The 22,402-nt window shown below is 42.1% G+C and overlaps 1 protein-coding gene across 9 annotated transcripts in view; it reads left to right on the forward strand.

The window, feature by feature from the left end:
• The window catches only part of gbf1 (golgi brefeldin A resistant guanine nucleotide exchange factor 1), a 237,543-nt gene that overhangs the window by 211,314 nt on the left and 3,827 nt on the right, over positions 1–22,402 (forward strand). For 7 of the 9 annotated variants that reach the window (XM_038782817.1, XM_038782818.1, XM_038782823.1 and 4 more), the window contains 12 exons: positions 363–434; positions 1,533–1,627; positions 2,941–3,094; positions 4,712–4,937; positions 6,173–6,333; positions 8,558–8,801; positions 10,228–10,424; positions 12,210–12,360; positions 13,881–14,011; positions 14,112–14,213; positions 15,653–15,766; positions 17,678–17,855. In XM_038782817.1, coding sequence (XP_038638745.1) covers positions 363–434; positions 1,533–1,627; positions 2,941–3,094; positions 4,712–4,937; positions 6,173–6,333; positions 8,558–8,801; positions 10,228–10,424; positions 12,210–12,360; positions 13,881–14,011; positions 14,112–14,213; positions 15,653–15,766; positions 17,678–17,855 — 1,825 coding nt within the window. The remainder of the gene's footprint in view (positions 1–362; positions 435–1,532; positions 1,628–2,940; positions 3,095–4,711; positions 4,938–6,172; positions 6,334–8,557; positions 8,802–10,227; positions 10,425–12,209; positions 12,361–13,880; positions 14,012–14,111; positions 14,214–15,652; positions 15,767–17,677; positions 17,856–22,402) is intronic. The other 2 variants (XM_038782820.1, XM_038782826.1) reach the window with 1 other exon arrangement.

Below are 22,402 nucleotides of genomic sequence, written 5' to 3' on the forward strand. Positions count from 1 at the left end.
AACATTGCCACTACACCACCATCTTCCCAATAATATGACATTGCTTTTGCCAGCAGCTTTTACTTTACTGTTGTTCTACCCTGAACTTTGACTAGTTTCACTTTTTCTATCTATTCCCATTAATTCTGTAAAATCATTTCTTCTCTGACATTTGCAAGAAAGGTTATTCATATCCTGTTCTTGCTCCAGATCTCAAATGTGATTATTTTGCAAGCTATTTCATATTGTTTGACTTGGTGTTACAGCAAAGAATATTTATTAGATGAATTAATGTTTAGTGGCACATGGTGTACTATTCAGGTGATTGATAACGCTGTTGCACGTCCTTTTAGCTCACCCTTACTTTGACTTTTTCATTCCAGCAATGTGACCCTGAGAAGCTGATTACTGAGAGCAAGTTCCTCCAGCTTGAGTCTCTTCAAGAGCTGATGAAGGTATTTATGAAGCAAACATTTTACAGACTGGAATCTCCAATGCTATCGCTATGGATTGTTGTCTGCGGAGAGATTGGGTCGGCTAGGCGTTTTATTCACTGTAATTGAAACAAAAAAGAATTCTGACGGGGCTCGACAGACTGGATGGAGGGATGATGGACACGGGGTAGGCAACTTAGGACTGAGATAAGGAGAAACTTCTTCATTCTGAGGTGGTGAACCTCTGGAATTCTTTACCATATAAGGTTGTGGAGGCCGAGTCACTGAATATATTTAAGATGGAAATAGATAGATTTCTGGATTCTAAAGATATCGTGGGGAATTGGGGAGAAAGAGGAAGCATGGTGTTATGTTAGAGCATCAATCAGCCATGATCACATTGAATGGCAGAACAGGCTGGATGGGCTGAATGGCCTACTCCCACTCCTATTTTCCATGATAGCCTTGGGTCTTGAGCAGGGTTGTTCTGTTTAGCTGCTAACCTGTCGTGTTCTGTCAATGGAATTGAGTGAATGAAGCAAATACAGGCCATAGTAGTTACATATTATAGATTGTTGAGTTTTTGTTGGAGGGCAAGTTACAAAATTAGCTAAATTAAGGAAGGAGTTGTAATTCATTGTTTCACCGTTTTAGGATGTTGCAGTATAATTGCTTCCTGATACATGGACACACCAATCTTATCACATTGAAGATCATTTTTTTTAAAATTTAGAATTTACCCAATTCATGGTTTCCAATTAAAGGGCAATTTAGCGTGGCCAATCCACCTACCCTGGACATCTTTGAGTTGTGAGAACGAAACCCACACAAACACGGGGTGAATGTGCAAACTCCACACGGACAGTGACCCAGGGTCGGGATCGAACCTGGCACCTCGGTGCCGTGAGACAACAGTGCTAACCCACTGCGCCACCGTGCTGCCCACATTGAACATCAATTCCTTCTTTGTATAAAACTACAGGATTGGTCATCCCACATTCATAGTAAAATGTACCTAAGTTTTCTTTTCTGTGGGAATGCTTGTTTGGGTTTAGCGAGTTCTCGCTTTACCCTCCACCCCATATTAAAATTTGGTTTTCTAACTTGGAATTTCACCAGGCTCTCATTTCCGTGACCCCGGACGAGGAAACCTACGATGAAGAAGATGCGGCGTTTTGCTTGGAAATGCTGCTGCGGATAGTGCTGGAAAACAGGTACAGAGGAAACAGCTTGGTCACTTCACGGTTCAAGAGCTGTGGTTAACCTCAGAAGCTGAATGCACCTCAGTTTTATTGTCAATTGTAGCACAAGATAGAAAAGGCCTGCTTCTCCTTGGGGCCATAAATGGTTGGCCTGGAATTTATTTTCAAATGGGAAGCTTTTAAAAGGTGTCAAAAAATTCAACGGACTGATGTGACAGAAAACATACTTGGGTGGGGGGGTGGGGGGACAAAATCCCACCAAACCTTCCAAATGAATTGCCCATTATCACCTAGATTTCATGGATGAAACTGGCCTCCTTGGAAAGTCTTGGGCATGAAGATCAACCAGCAATGGAATATTAGCATGCACCTTCCCACTTGAGAGCCCATCTCTTCAGTTGAACTGATTTTTTACAAGATCTTTTAACTTAATATTCACCCCGAACTGAAGTGTAGAAAAATTAGAAACATGAAAGATGTTTTCAATTCCAAAAATAATGTTTTGCAATTTACTTTGGGTAATTATTTAATTCAGAGATGATGAACCAAATCACCAGAATCTTTATTGAACTCCTTTTATCAAGAGTGTGTTGTTCAAATTAATTGCTTACCAAATCTTCCTGGTCAATTTTTTAAAACTTGTTTGAATTTGAGACGGCGTTGAGCAACCCTGAGTTCATTTTGTCCTTTGTCCCTCCTCGTTTTGCAATGCAGGGCTGTGATCAACCCTGACAAAATTGTGGGTTTTCTCCCACTGAGTCTCTGATTGATTGAAAATGAGATCTTGATTTTGCAAATATCTAGTGGTGTAATGGATTTCCTATTTGCACATGGTTTTCATAATGCCATTATGCTTCCTGTATCTTCCTTCAGATAAAGATTCTTTGCTATTGAGTTGGACCTCTTGGAACTCCAAGTTTGAGATGTCTCTGAAAAATAATATTACTTTCAAGTCCTTTTTCCTAACTGGTGGGTTTCATGATAGCGAAAATCAGTGGCTTCCATTCTTTGGAACCACGTGTAATTCCTTGTTGTCATATCATAGTTTATTCATTTCCCCTTGCTTTTTAAGAATATCGACACAGATAGATTGATGCTTGGTATCAAACCTACGAATCCGAGTGTGTTGACAAGTTGCGGAAATCTGGGTCTTAGGTTCACTTAAGACCAACTCAGAGGGAAAGTGTTTGGAGAGCTGCTGAATATTCCAAAACAGGGAAGATTCACTGCTCTCCCACTTTCATTAATTATGTCAGAAACCTGAGCAATGAAGGGGTTCTGCGTTTTCTTGAAACCAATTTTTTTTCTCACCTTCGTTTTTAAAGAGATCGTGTTTCCTGCGTATGGCAGACCGTGCGAGATCATCTCTATCATTTGACTGTTCACGCCACAGAGCAGTGCTTCCTTGTTGAAAGAGGGGTTGTCGGTCTGCTCCGCCTGGCGATACGGTTACTACGCAGAGAGGAAATCAGCCCACAGGTACGCAGGAGAAGCACAACTATAATTTTTGCCTTTAGGTATGAATTAACCTTGGTGAGATATTCACTCATTGTCGTTGCAGAGTTGAAATTGGACCAGTAGAGTCAGAAATTTTTTAAATAGTGGAAGAGGCAATTTGGCCCATTGAACCTCTCTTTGAACAGACCTTATTTTCCGTAATATTTTTACGTTTTTCTTTTTGTGGACATTTCATCTAATGTATTATGGATGCTTCTTCCGCTGCAGTGCCTGCTGAGATATTGTAACCTTTTTCGCAGAACCTATTCTTCTAACCACTTTTATTATCATAGTGAAGATCTTCAAGTTCTGTCCTTTAGAAATCAATTCATTGATACTGGAAATAGTTTCAGAAAAACTATCCTAATTTGGAGTACTCTATCATGTTTCCCCATTTGCTTCTTTATTCTACTAAAGAGAGCCCAGTTTATCCAGTCTTCTCTTAACTTAAACCTCTTCCATCTGGTATGATCTTAATCTCTTACACGCTCTTCCAGTGATCTTGACATCCTTCCCAAAGTAAGGCAGCCAAATGGCAGCCTAGTCAATAAGTTGATTATTTTTTGTATTATCTCTTTGTAAATTTGATCCTTCCAAATGGGAGTTGAATCATTGAAGTAGCACCAATACAGCGAGTATTAGAACCAAGCTTTTCATTGATCTCAAATCTCTGCAACCTAATGCATTTTTAATCTTCTGCCGAAGGAATTGTTTTTAGACGGATGTTAAAATACTTTGTTCAACTGCTTGTCAGTAATGACAACCTGATTGATGTTTTGAAAAATTCAGGAATGCCAATGAGAGAATTTTTGTTTTTTTACTGACCGGTTCATTTTTGTGAACTATTTACTGCTGCTCGAGGTGTTTGTGCTGCCAGGTTCTGTGCGTTTACAGCTCCAGGTATAAAAGTAAGATGTGAAGTAAAGCACATTTTACTGTCCCCAAACAAAATCTCTCGATTCCAGGCTTGAAAAGAGCCTCATCCAAATTGCAATTTAGTACCCATTTTGATTTTACTGACATTTCTGTGAAGCAGAGATTATGTAAATTGTTTTGGTAAATTCATTGCTTTCATCGAAAAAAAATCCTCTGTCTTCATAAATTTTACAGTGGAGAAGGAGGCCATTCAGCCCATTGAGTCAGCACCGGCCCTTGGAAAGAGCACCCTACCCAAGCCCACATCTCCTTCATATCCGCGTAGCCCCATCTAACTTCTTTTTTTTGGGACACTGAGGGACAATTTATCATGGCCAATCCACCTAACCTGCACATCTTTAGACTGGGAGGAAACCGGAGCACCCGGAGAAAACCCACGCAGACACGGGAGAACGTGCAGACTCCGCACAGACAGTGACCAAAGCAGGGAACCGAACCTGGGACCCTGGAGCTGTGAAGCAATTGGGCTAACCACTGTGCTGCTGTGCTAACCTAACTTCATTGCCCAACAGAATCCAGTGAAGACTCTGATATCAACTCTTCCTGGGTCACCTCTGAGACTTCCTGTGTCCTCGTGATGTGCTGCGTAATGGAAATTTTAGTAAAGCCTCAAACACCAGAACAAAACAATTTTTGTTGAGAATATTCTCATTTACTTTTTAGGTGCTTCTCTCCCTGAGAGTTCTCCTCATGATGAAACCAATTGTCTTGTCAAGAGTGAGCCGACAGATTGCCTACGGCCTGCATGAACTGTTGAAGACCAATGCTGCCAATATTCACTCCAGTGATGACTGGTGTACCTTGTTTACTCTCTTAGAATGTATTGGTGCAGGAGTCAAACCTCCACCTGCTCTGCAGATAGCATCTGGAGTCGATAGCCATGATGCAGGTTAGATTTCCAGAATTACTCTCTTTACTAAGTAGTCTTGACTGCTGTTATGAAAAGCCAAAGCTTCGTCCGCTGATGAGCAGCTGGTGTTTTTCTACATTTCAGTTAGTTGTTCAAAAACAACATAGACACTGGCAAAGGTTGGGGGAAGGCAATATACTGAAAACAAGGGCGTAAGGAGAATGTTGAACACATGGTGCTTCAGTTACTTTGAACTGTAAATAGAGGCTTAAGAATCATCCAGTTTAATATATTTTCTTAGATCTTGTTGATCTAGAAAGGACTGCATTAATGCAAGCTATAGTGAATCTCTCTAATTGTTCCAAATGCTGAACTTGATCTGAGCTTTTGAGTACCAACATGGATTGGTAAATAGATTAAATTAGTAATTCAAAGAAAAATAATTAACTACAGTACATTAAAAAGGGAAATGTTGTTTCCATTTGAGTGATGCGGAGAAGGAAACTGAAAAACACTTATTAATGTCCCTCACAAGATCATCCTCAATTCACTGAAGTTGACAACATCAACAACAAATTGCATTTATGTAGGACCTTTAAAGTTTAAAAAAAAATCTTCATGAATGTTACCAGACAAAAATTAACATTGAGCTAAAGAAGGAGACATTAAGACACGTGTCAAAGTTTCAGTTTTAGAGAGGTTCTTGAAGGAAGAGTTACATGGGGCTGGTTTAGCTCACTGGGCTAAATCGCTGGCTTTTAAAGCAGACCAAGCAGGCCAGCAGCACGGTTCGATTCCCGTACCAGCCTCCCCGGACAGGCGCCGGAATGTGGCGACTAGGGGCTTTTCACAGTAACTTCATTGAAGCCTACTCGTGACAATAAGCGATTTTCATTTCATTTCATTTCATGGAGAGGTTTTGGAAGGCAATTCTTCAGCTGGCACACCGGTGTTACTTGTTGGGCAAAGAAAGTGAAGAAAAGACTAACAATGACAAAATCCGACTTGCATGAGCCCTGAAGTATCAGCTGAGACTGGTGAAAGGTGTATGCATTTTGAGGTCTTGGTACAGTACTGTACCTTTAAATTCACACTATATCTGAACAGAAGGATTCTAGAAATCAGTGGCTGGACGTTCTTCGTGTTGGCGAAGTTCAGAAGTAATTTCTTTCATGCAGGTCCCTCCCATCATAAATAAAATACATCAATAATTTTGTAAATGTACAAGACTTGCCTGATTCTGCTGATTGATGCTATTATTTCTTTTTTTAAAGGCGCACAGTCTGATAGTGAAATTGCATCTTACCATCCCAGTGAAGTTAGTTTAGACCGTGGCTATACGTCAGACTCTGAAGTGTACACTGAGCACGGCAAGCAGACTAAGTTACACCGTTCCATCACTGACGTCGACATTACCAGTAGTGGCTGGCTGGTGGTGAGTCGCACTATACACTATAGTGAACTATACTCATTTTGACTTTGTGTGTTTCCATGTTCTGCAATAAACTATTAAAATGTCTAACTGCACAAAGACTGAAAAGCTAATTACCTCACCATTTTCATTGGTGTTATGTAGATCGGAATGAAAATCGTAGCAGGCTCGAAGGGCTGAATGGTCTTCTATTTTCTGCTTCCAATGAGCAGTTGCTTATCCAGTCGTGTTAACAAACATGCAAAGTTAACGTCGAGTGCTTTATTGTAAACCTTGTCACATGTGAATATTAAATCCATTAGTCTAGTAGTAACCTCCATGAATCATATAACACAGATGGACAGGTTTTTGAAAGAACTATTCAATTCATCTCACTCCCTGCTCTGTTTTCCTAACCCCGTAAATTTTATCTTTGAACAATTTCCTTGTGAAATTTACTATTGAATCTGCGTCTACCACCCTTTCAGAATGAGTTACAAATAATAACACTGTTTTTGAAAGAAGGCGCCTCATATCGCATCAAAATAGTTTGCCAGTTACCTAAATCTGTCTCCTATAGTTACCATGGAACACTTCTGTAGGAAGTGCCTATGAATTCATCTGCAACATTGCCTATCTACAACATTGGGACATTTTTCTTCTTCCACACTTAATGAGTGAGATTTAGGTGCATATTTTCCACTGAGTCTATCCCACAAGGATCTTTTTGGGACTTTTCAATTATATTTCACTTTAAGTCCTAACTGCCAAAGCACCAAGTGCTTTTGTTCCATCAGTCGATGCTGCATTTGAAGCCAGATTCCAGGGATTTCAACCGTTGTGCAAAAAGGCCTATTCTGTGTGAACATCCTTGGGAATCTCTTCATGAGCATTTTTTTTTCAATTTAAGAGCATTCTATCCTTCTGCCACTAAAATTTGAGACGGTCCAGGAGGACCTGTTGATTATGTCATCAGTTATTAGATGGTCCCACAATCAATGTCCATGAGATAAGCCCTTTTGAGTTGATCAGAAAAGGCCCTGGTCACAATGTGCTTTTCCCTGCTGTCTGTCCCACCCACAAATCAAACAGAGACCATTCATTTTGTGTTGGCTTCCAACCACAATAATACTTTGCTACATTTAACAATTTGAAGTCTCTTTATGGCATTTTTTGAGCCAACTAATCAATGGGATATGATTTCAGCTGCCTTTGTTTTAATTTATACTGTTGTCCACTGTTTCCCACACAGCATGGAATCTGGGACACGGTCAGACTGTGGTCTCTGACAGAGTGACACAAGTCATTTGGTGTTCAGAGAAAGATATCCTGAACTGGATTGCAATTGTTTGGTCTCCCACTTTGCGATAACAGCAAACTTCATATTAAGTCTTCTAGTTGCTAAATATTGAAACATTGTCATCAAATGATTAATGCCACCTTGTTTATTCACAGTAACATTGAAAGAGCAGTTACTTGAGTCATTGTCAGAACAAATTACAGGCATATATTCTAGATAAGCTTGTGTATAAATTAATTGCCTCTGAAGTGTTGATGTCACATCAAGCTATTTATCTGAAATTTAACCCAGGTTAAATGTAGATTCTAACTTGCTGAACAATGCAACCTCCACAATATTTCACTCAAAATCTTGCAGCAGAATTATATTACAAAATACTTCTCAATTCCAATTCTCTTCCTGCACCGAATGGAGCACAGAGGTAGATTGTTGTCTGTTTCCATAGCTGGTGATTCCCGGGACAGGCCTCTAGTCTGTCTCCACAAATATAATGTAACTAAACATCAAATGTCATTGCATTTTCATCTTCAATAACCCTCTGAGAACTCTGCACTCTACCAGTTCGGACCTCCTGAACATTCCTTATTAGCAGCTTCCCATTGGATGGCTGTGATTCCAACTGTATAGGCCCTAAACTCTGCTTCCGTGGCTGTTTCTCCAACTTCAAACCTACCTCTTTGACCAAACCTTAGATCACCTAACCTAATATCTCCTTATATAGCTTGCTGTCAAAACTTGTCATGTAATGCTCCAGTGAAACATTCTGAGATATTTTACTTTCTTAAAAGAGCTAAATAAAATATAAGTTATGGTGGACAATGGTCAATTGCTGTGGCAGTGTTTTGCATCATTATGACGATGTAACAAGAATTGTGTATTTTTTCTAGCCCAGTGTTTGACTTTAAAAAAAATCGACCATATTGCTCAGGATGGTGATGTTGTTTACAGGTTGGGAAGGATGATTTAGATACCAGCAAACCTGGCCAAGGTACAAAGCAGGGCCCCTCTCCTCTGGTTAATCAGTACAGCCTAACCCTTGGGCAGGATATGGGCTCACATGACACCAAGTCGCTCATCAAGTGTGTGGAGTCATTGTCGTTCATTGTGAGGGATGCTGCCCACGTGACACCTGAAAACTTTGAACTCTGTGTAAAAACGATTCGAATTTTTGTGGAAGCAAATCTCAATGGTGGTAAGTTTGTAGTTTTTCCCGTTTTAACACTTAAAACAGTTTCTTATCAATCAACGAATCGTAGATTTTTAAAAATAAATTTAAAGTACCCAATTCTATTTTTTCCAATTAAGGGGCAGTTTAACATGGCCAATTCACCTAACCACATATTTTTGGGCTGTAGGGGTGAGACCCATGCAGACATGGGGAGAATGTGCAAACTCCACACAGACAGTGACCCGGGGCCGGGATCGAACCCGGGTCCTCGGCGCCGTGAGGATTGCGCCACCATGTCGCCCTCAACAAATTGTAGCAAACACTAGTTTGAGGTTTTGGAAGTATCAGTGATCATATGTTGCAACCATACATGTGATAGTTTGGATCTCCTTTATCTCTCAACTGTGGTTATTTGGGAACCGGAATGCGGTTAATTGCATTTTTTAATTATTTAAATGAAAATTGATGGGACGGTTGTTGATCCTGTGATCACATTACTTGTATTTGCATGGTTTAGGTGTGTGAAATTTAACCTATCTGTGGATTTATTTTTGAAATGGACGAACCAAAAGCAGAAAGTGGAAGAGTAGATCATGGAGTGTGTTACTTCTTTGGAGGGTGGTGGTGAATGATCGTTCAGTAAATATGCACGCTTGAACTACATTTACCTGTATCGTTTGTATAAATGCTTCTATTAAAGCGTGTGCATGTGGCAAAAACAATGTCACTGTAACAACATTAGTAGTTTGTCAATGACTTCAATTGGACAGTGCTCGGCTAAGGAAAGCCAATTTCAAGAAACAAATTACCATGTAACCATTCTATTCATTGATATTCTATTGGTTTGAGTTCATTTCAAAGTATACCCAGCTTGTACAGCACTGCTCTTGTACAATGTGCCCAGCAGTTACTGTGTAAAGCATGTTGTTGTATTGTCAAAAAAGTTGTGGGTTAAAATGGCCACCCAATTCCTCTGTGGGTGAATATTTTTCAGATTTGTTTTTACCTCTGTCATCATTAGCTTGCATTTATCATTTCGATGTTTGCAGTAAATAATTTTTTGTTTGGTAGAAATAAGTGTTTTTAAAAGTTCATTCCTGCCGATACTTTAGTCTTGCTGTGAAGCTAAGTAGTGATGCATAAGTGATGGTCTGTTTTAGAGCCAGGTCCTGAATTATTCTGGGGGAGCAACAACGCACGGTCAGATTTAACACTGTGTGGAATGTAACTAAAAGCGTGATGCTCAGAGGTCTGTTGTAACTTTAAACCTACCTTGAACTTTCTTAAATATATTAAGACCGCAGTGTCACAGTTGTAACAACAGAATGAACAGTCTGTAAAAGCTTGTGTGATCATTCTCCAACTGGAGACTCAAGACCAAACAATGTGCGTTGCTTTTTTAAAATTTCTAAATAACGTTGTTTCTAAAAGTTGCAGCTTCTTATTGCAGGTTACAAAACACACGAAAGGAAATCTAAAACATATAAATTTGACAAATCCAGCCGCCTGAAGAAGAAGCAAAAGGAGAATTCCATGAAGCGCTCAAAGACTTTTAGCCACCGTCCATCAAGATCACATAGTGATGATGATGAGGATGACAGTGTACCAGCAAGTTACCACACTGTGTCATTACAGGTTAGTCAGGATGTAAGTATAGCAGGTCTTTCCCATTCCTGTACTTGGTTCATGGTACCTCCTCTCAGTAAAGCTGTCCTGTCGCTTAACTGAGCTTATTATCTGATTTTTATTGCATCCTCTTTCCCTGAGCTTTCTTCATCTCTTTTTCTGAAACCCGTACCATTTTGCCCAGTGTTACATTGAACAAATGTGACCAAGTCAATCTGTCTTCCCTTTTCTTTTCAGTGCCCTCAATTCTCTTCCTATCCTGGATCAGATTATGCAGGTTACGTCTCCTGGTTGTCTGACTTACCGTGTGGATAATGACTCACACGATACAATTTAGTAGTGCACCCCAATCTTTTGACTCTTTGGATAGCTTATGATCCTTTTATGTTGGCTGCGATTTCAGATTTAAAAACTGCATGTGTTCCAGGTGGCTGGGTAAATAAGTTCATATTTTATTGAAGTCAAGAAATATAGAAGCTTTTGATGCTTTTTTGATTATTGTCACTGTAAAGGAGCTTTGGGGAAAACTGTATATCTAAGTTCTCCGACACAAGGAAATCTTTTTCACCATGTAAGTAATCCAGATTTCTCCTCACATATAAATCACCTTAAAGTTATTGTGAAGCTATAGTGGGTTTGCATTTGCAGTGAAATGATTGTGCCTCCTGTAAATCACTGTCTGAAGCATGCAGTTTGGATGATTTTTGATAGCAATCTGTCACACTAACTAATTCTTTGGTAATTATTACACACACAAATTTGTTTGAATGATATGAATGAATGTCATCTCTGAATCTAGATTTTCACATTTAGTCAGTATTTTAGTAATTGCAGTGTCTAGCTTTTTGATGGCTGTAAAGGGTCATTTAATGACGTTGCCGTGTTTTGGGGTTTCTGGAGCATTCTACTCCGAAACCTCCTGCCAAACCCAGCAAGCACATTTCTAAGGCTCCTAGGCTTTCTAATTTTTATCCTGTTTCTTTCCTTAAACCTTCAAGATCCACATTGTTGTTTGTAATTTGTTATATGATTTCTGGTATTGCATCCTCCTGTATTTAAAAATAGTTCACCAGGTGATATCTGTGCCGTTACCATCCGCACTGGTAATCCACATTTGTAGCACACTTTTAGATTCTACAGTCTGATTATTTACAGAAGGCCTGAGGTTCTATTGAATGCGAAATGCTCCATGTGTAAATATGTTGATACTGTTTTCAGTTACAGGCATTGCAGATGAGGAAAGATGTATTGAGCTTGGAGGAAGTGCAATGCAATGCAGAGTTACCAGCATGAGGTTAAAGGGTCAAATTAAAAGGACAGATGGCACACACCAGGCTTGTGTTCCTCATGCATAAAAGATTAAGGGGTGATCTGATTGAGGTGTTTGAGATAACTAAAAGATTATTACGGGTAGAAAGTTATTTCTCCTAGGTTTGGGGGGTGGAAGAGGAGGAAAGAGTCCAGGACAAGGGGACATGACGTTAAAGTTAGAGCTAAGCCATTCAGTGTGATGCCAGCAATCACTACTTTACACAAACCCTGTTCTTTAAAAAAAAACACCGAAACAAAGGATCAGTTGAAGTTTCCGAGATTTGTGTTAAACAAGGGTATTAAGTTATGGAAACAAGGTAAATAAAAGGAGTTTGAATACAGAGTAGCCCTGAGTTAATTCAATGGCAACAGACTCAAAGGTCTGAATGACCACCTCCTCTTCCTATAGGTTTAAAAGTTGGATTTCTGTCGAGTAGAGTTTGCTTGCAGGTAGTTCTGTTGATCATATTGATCTACTTGCATTTCTTTTCTCAGCTTCTGGATTTGATGCACACACTCCACACTAGAGCTGCCAGTATTTATAGCTCATGGGCTGAAGAGCAACGCCACCTAGAGTCAGCAGGAAAGAAAATTGAAGCTGATGCCAGAACCTTGTGGGCTAATTGCTGGTGTCCACTGTTGCAAGGCAAGTCAGAGCACCAGCGGAGATTGATCATGTGTTTTGTTCACAAGAGTAAATTTTGCTTTCCAAGAGTGGAGAAGAAACTGACTATTTTGTATTCCTTTCGTTGAATCAGGGCGTACAAATACAAACTTCTCAAACTGTCAGATATACTGTGTGTAAGACATGTAAAGCCAAAAGGAACCTGCAAACAGCTGATGACGCATGTGTATACGATGTTTCACTAGCCACCACAGCTCTCCTGGGCGAGGGAAATGTGATTTTTTTTTCATTCCTGTCACTGCTGTGAGAAATTAGGCTTTTGGCTGAATGGGAACCAGAGATGTGGGGGCGAACCTACACCAGTCATCGCCCTATACTTTGTTTTAGGAATGTGGACTAAATTAATTGGCCTTTTGAATTGTCCAGGTACAGTTCCGCACATGCACTCAGCACTGACAGAACTAAAATACCCATCATGTTTCCAAGTATATTCAGTACATGTTTAAAAATGTGTAAGTTTCATTAGGCACCTAATACTGCAAGATCAAAATGACGTAGGTCTGCTTGCTGCTGTTGGTCTCCCAACATTAATTCAGTTGGATTTGGGCTACTTGACACTGAATTACACTCGTCATGTTATTATAAAACCTAAATGACCGTATGCTGACCCTAACCATAAGGTGGAATTGCAGCAGTAAATTCCAAGTCAATCACAAATTAATTGAGGTTTTATTGTAAAAATTGGAATGTAACCTCTATCTCCAATTGTCCTCGAGATGGTGTTGGGCAGATATGGCAGGATGGTTCTTGTATTGCCCGTCAGTGTGGCTCAATTCTCACAAGTGGAAGAATGAGCTGAGTTCATGCCGGAATCATATTTCTGCACAATGGCTATGGGGTAGAAACATGGCCTCCTTTCTTGGGGCTTGGGCTGTTATTGGCTGCACTTTTTCTTGAATAATCCTTGACCATGATGACAAACATTTTGCTTTTTTGTGAGCTCAATTTTTGAGTTTTTGTAAATTTCACCCTTTTGAGTGATTTTTGATCCGAGAGATTTACAGTTACAGTTAACCCATTGATGATCCAGATTTAAGTCAAGGGGAGCAATGTGGGTTGGCCTTGAAGTGCTTTATATTACATTAAGAAGTTTTGGAATACCAGGTTAAAGTCCAACCAGGTTTTTTCAAATCGCTAGCTTTCGGAGCACTGCTCCTTCCTCAGATGAAGCAAGGAGCAGTGCTCCGGAGGCTAGTGATTTGAAACAAACTGGTTGGACTTTAACCTGGTGTTGTCAGATGTCGTACTGCGCTCACCCCAGTCCAACGCTGGCATCTCCACATCATGCTTTATATTAGATCATGATGGACGGTGGCCCTGCAATTTCCTTGGAGATGTGTGTAGTTTATTAGGGCATGAAAAGTAGAATTGAGATGAACTTGTATGTAAAACAGCAGCAAGTTGCTGAAGAGTCCTGATGAAAAGCTGTGGATAGTTGTTATAAGCATGCCCCTTATGCTTCTCTGTACCTGTTTCTTCAGGCATTGCTTGGCTTTGTTGTGATGCCAGGCGTCAAGTCAGAATGCAAGCACTCACGTACCTACAGAGGGCTCTATTAGTGCATGATCTGCAAACACTGGATGCTTTAGAATGGGAATCCTGCTTTAACAAGGTATTTACTGAGCCCCACCTGCACCCAGTTGAAAATGATAAGATTTGAAACACAGCTTGTACAAATTTGCTTTATGATGTTCCATGGCTTGTTTGCATAGGTGCTGTTCCCGCTATTAACCAAACTGTTGGAGAACATCAGTCCAGCTGATGTTGGAGGAATGGAAGAGACCAGAATGAGAGCTTCAACCCTGCTTTGCAAAGTAAGTTTGTCACCCTGTTAGTTTTGTTGCTAATTGTTTTGTTATAAAACCCTGAGCTAGTGCGTGGTCAATTCTAGCCCTCCTTGGCCCAGGGTCGCAACACAATTGAAATTAAAAAATCATTTAGCCCTTGGCTGCGATCAATTACAGTCACCAGGTTTGTAAATTTAAACACAATTACTTTTTATTTATAACAAGAACTATATAATGAAACAAGCACAAAGGGGAAGAGAGGGGTGAAAAGTAAAAAGTAAAAGGACAAAGAGTCTTTGTTTCAGATGGTTGTGTTTAACACACATTCCTTCAAACTGGGCTTTCAGGTTGAGGTCTGTTTTCAGTCTGTAATGGTTTCACTGGAGATTCATTCACACAGGTGGGTTCAAAAATAACAGCAGCTAACAGCATTTCTGTAGAGAGAGAAAGAGAGAGCAGGTACTCACAGCTCCTTCTTCCTCGAGTGTCCAGGACCCAGCTCTGCTTTCCTTGGGTCTCTGAAAATCATCCCACTCGGGTAGGACCCAATCACCACCTGTTACTGAGCAGAATGCCAGCCTTTTGGCTAATTCATTGGCAGCCAGCCAACCAATTGAACAGAGGCCCACCAATCTCTCGGGTGCCACTAACTCAGACTTCTGTTCGAAAGCGAGCACGATAAAAAACTAGCCCCATAAACTATGTTGCAACATCTTGAATTCCTCATTCCCTCTGCTTCTTCACTTAAAGATATACGTCCATTAAACATCAATGGATCAAAAATGATAATGACAAAAATAAAGAAAGGGGAAACAAGGGGATCAACAGGAAGCATCCTTAGTTTGCTCTTTATAATGAATGAGATGAATGGTAGATGGGGTTTCAACCTCTACTTTCAATTAATTTTAATTTCCATTCATAGGCAATATAAAGTGACTGGAACTCAAATAACAAAGTTTTTTAAAAACTACAGTCATTGAGTGATTTTATTTTCCTCCAAAACTGAGCATGATTGGACCAGGTGGGCCTGTATTGTCTGGTTTTGAAGAGTGAGAGGTGATCTCATTGAAACCTACAAAATACTTAAAGGAATAGATAGGATAAATGCAGCTGATATGTCTCCCTTGGTTGGGGAGTCTAGAACCTGGGGGCCCAATTTCAAAATAAGGGGGAAGCCTCTTATGACCGAAATGAGGAGAAATTTCTTCACACAATGGGTTGTAAAACTTTGGAATTCTCTACCCAGAGGAAGCTCAATCATTGAGTGTGTTTAAAGCAGAGAATGATAGATATCTGATTAACAGTAATGTAAAGGGTTATTGGGATAATGTGTGTAAAAGGCATTGAAGAATCCGATCACCCATGATCGAATTGAATGGTGGAGCAGGCTCGATGGGCTGAATGGCCTCCGCCTGTTCCTAACTGACTCTCTATAGTAAAGGTTTATTTTCTTCTGCCACCTGAAGGTTTTCCTCCAACACTTGTCTCCACTGTTATCTCTGCCAACATTTGCTGCCCTTTGGTTAACTATCCTGGACTTCATGGATAAATACATGCATGCAGGATCCAGTGACTTGCTGGTAGGAAAATCTTATATCAACTTTTCCATAAAGCCTATTTGCAAAATGCTTGCTGTATTCTAAAATGAGGATATTTCCCATGTAAAGATGGTCTAATTATTTCCATCTTAGACAATTTAATATTTTATTATTTATGCTATGGTTTATCTCGATGGTTTTAACGTGGCCTCGCCTCTCCCAATCTCTGTACTATCCTTCAGCCCAATAACCTCTCGCATAGTCTTGAATTTAATTGAAAGTAACGATGCCTTCAGCCGTAGTAAGCTCTGGAATCTGCTCCCTAAATTTCTCTGCCCCACTCTCATTTCTTAAAGTCAACCTGTAATAACCAAGCTTTTGGTTATCTGTTTTAACATCTCCTTAACGTGATTCAGTCTGATAGCGCTCCTGTGAAGGGGTTTGGGATGTTTTGGTACAATAAAGGTGTTTTATAAATACAAGTTGCGTTTTAAATGCAAGTTATCTGTGTTGATTTTGGCCTCAGTTTTTTCGTTGAATTATCTGCCTTTGGTGAAGGATGGAGCTTATTACACATGTCTCTATGAAATTATATTATAATTCCTTTTAATTCTTGTGCTGCAAACCACTGATAATTGTAAATGATGCATTCATCAAACCTTGCTTTGATGCCAGTAGACTGGACCTTCATTGAAGTCTTATAATTAGGACTGAGTAGGTTTAATTTTTAAAAGGGCTTTGTAGAAATTATTAGAAACGTTTATTGAATGAATTCCAAAGTTAATAAATTGCAGTTCAGCAGTTTGGCATTCGGCGTTTGAGATAACATTTGGACAAATTAAAATGGATTGCGTTGACTCGCCAGTCTCAACTTGTGAGTTAATTGTTTGTTCCATTGTTAATTGAACGCTTCAATAACCCGTTGGATACCAAAAGCAATTAACTGGATGGGAGATGTGTCAGAGATACCATAAAAAAACATTAAAGAAACTGATGCTCATCTCACACTTTAAACTTTATAGTCACTTGGGGGCACACAAGCACATATTTTATTCTGTAACCTTTGCAGCTTCAAACAGTAGTTATTCATAGAAGGTAGTTGTGAAGAATTGTTTTTCAGAGGCAGGATAAGTTAATGATGCTCTTTGAAAGTTGGTTATCTTGAAACAAATTATTCAGGTATAGTTAACTTTAAAAAGAAAGCACATGGAGTCATAGAGGTTTACAGCATGGAAACAGGCCCTTCGGCCCAGCTTGTCCATGCCGCCCAGTTTATACCACTAAGCTAGTCCCAATTGCCCGCATTCGGCTCATATCCCTCTATACCCATTTTACCCATATAACTGTCTAAATGCTTTTGAAAAGACAAAAGTGTACCCGCCTCTACTGCTGCCTCATTTAGTGTTAATTTTCAGTCAGTAAATGTCTCCAAGGCATTTTATGTGCAGCGAGTGTGTAAGTTTGACTCTATTAGCCTTTTGTGAGTATACCAGCTGGCCTTAATATCAAGTGTTGATGTTAACAGACCTGGTGTTCTGATTTAGCATTTATCTACAAACGGCAACTGTACTGAGAACATTTTGTTTTTCAAACCTGTTGGCCACTGAAATTGAAACTTAAGGAATTAGCTGGGAACAGATTAGCATTGCTTTAGTTTCAAACCCACCCAGCCGCATCTCCATCCGTAATGTAAACGTCCAATGAGAAAGAAATACAAGCACTAATAAAACTGACTTGCCTTAGATGTGGGGGGGAGGGGGGGTGAAATTAGCCCACAAGCCACAGTTTATACATCCCAGCTCAGGGTGTGTTGGAGGTGCCCATTAAGCAAGTGAAAGTGAATCCCAGTTGCCGTTGTAGAGTTTCCGATGAAACATTCTTTGAAAGTTGGTTTACCTTGAAACAAATTATTGCAGTGTTTTTTTTCATCGAGCTGATTTTTTTCCTGTTCAGTTGGAAGCAATTCCAGAATCATTGAAGAACATGCTCCTGGTTATGGATACGGCTGGTATTTTCCACTGTGCTGAGTCAAGGACTGGCTATTCCCAGCTTTGGGAGATTACGTGGGAGAGAATAGATTGTTTCTTGCCTCAACTGAAGGATGAACTCTTTAAACAAACTGTTATTCAAGGTAAAAAAAACTTAAATTGCACGCTCACTCCTCAGATTTGATATTGTGTATGTTAAGTTGTTGTGAACCACTAACACACAAATTTAGTGTTAAAAAAACTCCTGGATGCAGGTGGTGATTAAACTTTGCCATGCTAGGTCCTCTGCAGTGCCAGGACACTAGTCCTCCGATAGGAATTACCACGATCCTAATCAATACAGTGACAAAGGAAAGTTTAGATTAATTGCCCAGCTGTTTTAGAGATCAAGAGAGATTTCACAGCAGTAAAGTGCTGAAAGTATATAAATTGTAATTACCAAGTTATCTCAATTTATGCCGACCTTCTAAATGTGTTTCATGGGGTGTGGGTGGCACTGGCTGGGTCAGCATTTGTTGCCCATTACTGAGGACATTTAAGACTCAACCACATTGCTGTGGATCTGGAGTCACATGTAGACCAGATCAGGTAAGGACGTCTAATTTCCTTCCCTGAAGGACATTAGTAAAATGAGTTTTTACGACAGTGGTTTCATTGTTATCATTAGACTTTAAATTTTGGTCTTCCGGTGGCAGCCATGGAGTGGGTGGCAACACAGGGACGTGGGTTTTGGCCCCTTTTACCTGAATTTCAGCTGAAATGTTGTGCGGAGAATGGAGGGAGATTAATTCTCTCCGGATGAGTATGTCTTGGGTTGCCAAACCCAACAGAAGACAGTGAGATCCCTGGCCCAAGAGTTGTAGAAGACTCGCGGCGCAGCATCAATTATAAAAATGGCGGCGGGGGAAGGGTCATCGTTGACTGGAAAGTTGCCAATGGAGCAGTTGATGAGTTTCATTAAGGACGGATTTTGGCAGCAGAGTAAAGAAATGCAAAGTGACTGGTCAAAGGCGATTGAGGGGCTGTGACACCTCTTTGTGGGACTTTGGAACAGGTGGAGAAGAGCCTGGAGGTGCAGGGGTGATGATCCAGGAGGTTGAAAAGGTGATGTCTGACCAGTGACTGGATTGTGTTGCTGGAAGCGGAGATGACCATCCGGGGGGATGTGCAAGGCATTGCGAGCAAGGTGGAGGACCAGGAGAACAGGCAAAACCTTCAGACTGTGGGCCTAATGGAGGGAGTGGAGGGAACGAGGGGAACGAGTGCAACGGGCTGTGTTGCAAGGGTTATGGCCAGGTTGGTGGACGAGTAGGTGCTGGACACAAACCTAAAATGAAAATGAAAATCGCTTATTGTCACGAGTAGGCTTCAAATGAAGTTACTGTGAAAAGCCCCTAGTCGCCACATTCCGGCGCCTGTTTGGGGAGGCTGTTACGGGAATCGAACCGTGCTGGCCTGCTTGGTCTGCTTTCAAAGCCAACAATTTAGCCCTGTGCTAAACCAGCCCCTGGAGGCCCCTGAGGCAGAGGCCAAGAGCGGGGGAGCCGCCGCGGGTGGTGATTGTGCCTATGCACGCGTTCAAGTACAAGGACAAGGCCGTGAGGTGGGCCAAAGCGCAGCGGGATTGCGATTGGGAAAGAAACCGAATCCGGATTCATCGGGACATTGGTGCTGAGCTGGCTGAGAGACGGCCGAGGTTCAACAAGGCCAAGGCAGTATTTTACTGGCACCAGTTTGGGGTGCTGTACCCAGCAAGACTTTAGGTCACTTTCGATGGCCGAGACTATTACTTTGGGATGCCGACGGAGGAGAATGATTTATTAAGGAACATAAAGCTGAGAGAGGGAGTATTCCTTCTTCTCACATGTGTACAGGGTGTATTCCCGGATTGACTTTTTGTGGTGGGCCGGGCGGCACCGATGGGAATGGAAGATGTGGATTATGGGGGAAGAGTGATTTTGGACCACACGCCACGCTACCTCGATGTGAGAGTTGTTCGGGTCAGGCGCAGAGGCCGGGTGGAGGTTAGATCTGGAGCTTTTGGCTGACGAGTTCTGTGGGAAGGTGGAGTGGCGAGTAAGAATTATGTTCAGCTCAATCAGAATTGGGAGGTATTGGCAGCCACGTTTTGGGATGCCTTGAAGGCGGTGGTCCTGGGCAAAATTATTTTGTTCAAGGCCCATAAGGATAGGATGGGGAGGAAGGAGTGTAAGTGACTGTTGGACAATACAGTTGATGTGGATAGGAGGTACTCTGTGGCCCCCATGAGTCATTGGCGAAAAGAAAGATGCAGGGGCAGTTTGACCGATACACGATAGGATGGGTGGTGGGTGGCTGTGGAGGATGCAGTGTGAGTATGGGGCGAGTCGCATACTGGCCCACCAGCAGCAACAACGGGCAGCGCCGAGGAAATTCTTCGGGGGGGGGGGGGGGTCCGTGGTGTCCGATCCGGAGAGGATAAATGAGGTGTTCAACACCTTTTATGAGGATCTGCATAGGGCCGAGTGAAGGGGAGAGGAGGCTGATACGGGTGGTTTTTAGATGGACTGAACTTCCTGGAGTTGGAGGAGAGGAAGAGGCAGGCAATGGAGGTGCCGTTAGGGTTAAAGGAGGTGTTGGGAGTGCATGGGCATGATGCAGTTGGGTAAGGCGCTGGGGCCAGATGGCTTCCCAGTGGAATTTTAAAAGCAATTTGCGTTGGAGTTGCCCCCCCAAACCTTTTGGACATGTTTCATTAAGCGATGGGGAAGGGGGAGTTACCAGCTCTGCTGCCTCAGGTGTCAATTTCGCTGATCCCGAAATGGGGAAGGATCAATTGGAGTGCAGGGCCTAGGCCCATCTCGCTGCTGAATACGGAACTGAAAGTCCTGGCAAAGGAATTGGCGAGAAAGCTGGGAGGGGTGTGTGCCGGAGGCGGTCGCGGTCTTGAAGGATCAAACGGGTTTGGGAAGGGGAGGCAGCTCTCTAGTAACATTAGGAAGTTGTTAAACGTAAGCCGGGGGGGGGGGGGGGGGGAGAGAGACACGGACGGAGGTGATTGGGTCAGTGGAAGCAGAGAAGGCCTTTGACTGGGTAGTTATTTGTTTGAAATCCTGGGGAGGTTTGGGTTTGTGCTGAGGTCTGCGGTGTGGGCTGGGTTGCTGTATGCGTTCCCATGGCAAGTATGCGAACGAATGAGAAGAACTCTGGGTATTTTGGGTTGCACAGGGGAATGAGGCAGGGTTGTCCATTGTCCCTGCTGTTCGCATCAATGATGACTGTCCGGACCTCAACTGAGTGGGATCAAGGGCAGGGAGCACCGAGTGTCGATAACCTGTTGCTGTTCACGACGGACCCATTGGAAAGCATGGGCATAATGATGGGCTTACTGGAGAGGTTTGGGGCTTTCTCAGGCTATAAATTGAATGCTGGGAAAAATGAGATGTTCCAGGTGAATGGGGTGGGGGGTGAAATGGGGGCTCTGCCATTTAAGGTGGCAAGGGAGCGGTTCTGGTACCAGGGGATCCAGGTAAGTCATGAGTTGGCCACAATGCATAAGCGGAACCTGACGAGGTTGGTGGAGAAGTTTAAGGGGGAACTTAAAAGGTGGGATACACGATACGCTTCATCTAACATTGGTGCAGGTCGTGAAAATTCCTGTTTGTTTCAGTCACTCAGGACTTTCCTCCGCAAGGCCTTTCTTCGGTGAGTAGATGCATTAATCTTGGAATTTGTGTGGGCAGGCATGGTGCTGAGGGTGAAAGGAGGTGAGAAGGGGTTGGTGCTCCCAAATTTGTTGCATTATTATTGGGCAGCGAATGTAGAGGTGACATGGTGGTGGGGTAGATTGGGTCCCATTAGCACAGTGGTGCTACGGCACCAAAGACCCGGGTTCTATCCTGGGCCTGGGTCACTGTCCGTGTGGTTTGCATATTCTCCCCGTGTCTGCATGGGTCTCAATCCATAACCCAAATGTATGCAGGGTAGGTGGATTGGCCACGCTAAATTACCCCTTAATTGGAAAAATTATTTTGGAAAGGTATGGGGAGTCTTTGCAAGGGGTTGAGCCTCAGGGCTCTGTTAACGGCCCTGCTGCCGTTTGCCCTGAGGAAATATACGAGTAGTCCGGTGGTGGAGTCGCCTATAAAAATTTTGAACCAGCTGAGGACTCTAATTTAAACTGGACCACATGACCATTATGTGGGAATCACAGCTTTATGCTGGGGAAGGGGGGGGGGGGGGGGAAGGAGTGGATGCGATGTGCTGGAGATGGAGGGATTAGTACAGATCAGGGACATGTTTGCAGGGTAGGGGGAAGAGTTTGCTGGGTTAGAGGAACTGCAGGAGAGGTTTAAGCTGCCAAGGGGGAAAGGTTAAATATTGACCGGTGTAGGACTTTGCCCGAAAGGAGCTGCCTTCTTTCCCTTGGGTACTGGAGTATATGCTTTGGGGACATGTATGGTGATTGGGAGAGCAGGTCATGGGCTTAGTGAAAAAGATTAAGTGGAAGATAGGATGTGGACTTTGCTGCAAAATAATGTGGCGAGTGAACTCGACCTCCTGTGCAAGGATGAGCTTATACAATTTACGGTGGTGCACAGCGTCCATGTGATTCAGGGCCAGATGAGTGTTTTTTTTTCCAGAGGTAATGAACGGGTGTGGAAGGGGGCTGGCGAACCATGCCCATATGTTCTCCAGTGTGAGGACGTCT

Source organism: Scyliorhinus canicula, chromosome 22, assembly GCF_902713615.1.
Source record: "Scyliorhinus canicula chromosome 22, sScyCan1.1, whole genome shotgun sequence".
Taxonomy (NCBI): Eukaryota; Metazoa; Chordata; class Chondrichthyes; order Carcharhiniformes; family Scyliorhinidae; genus Scyliorhinus; species Scyliorhinus canicula.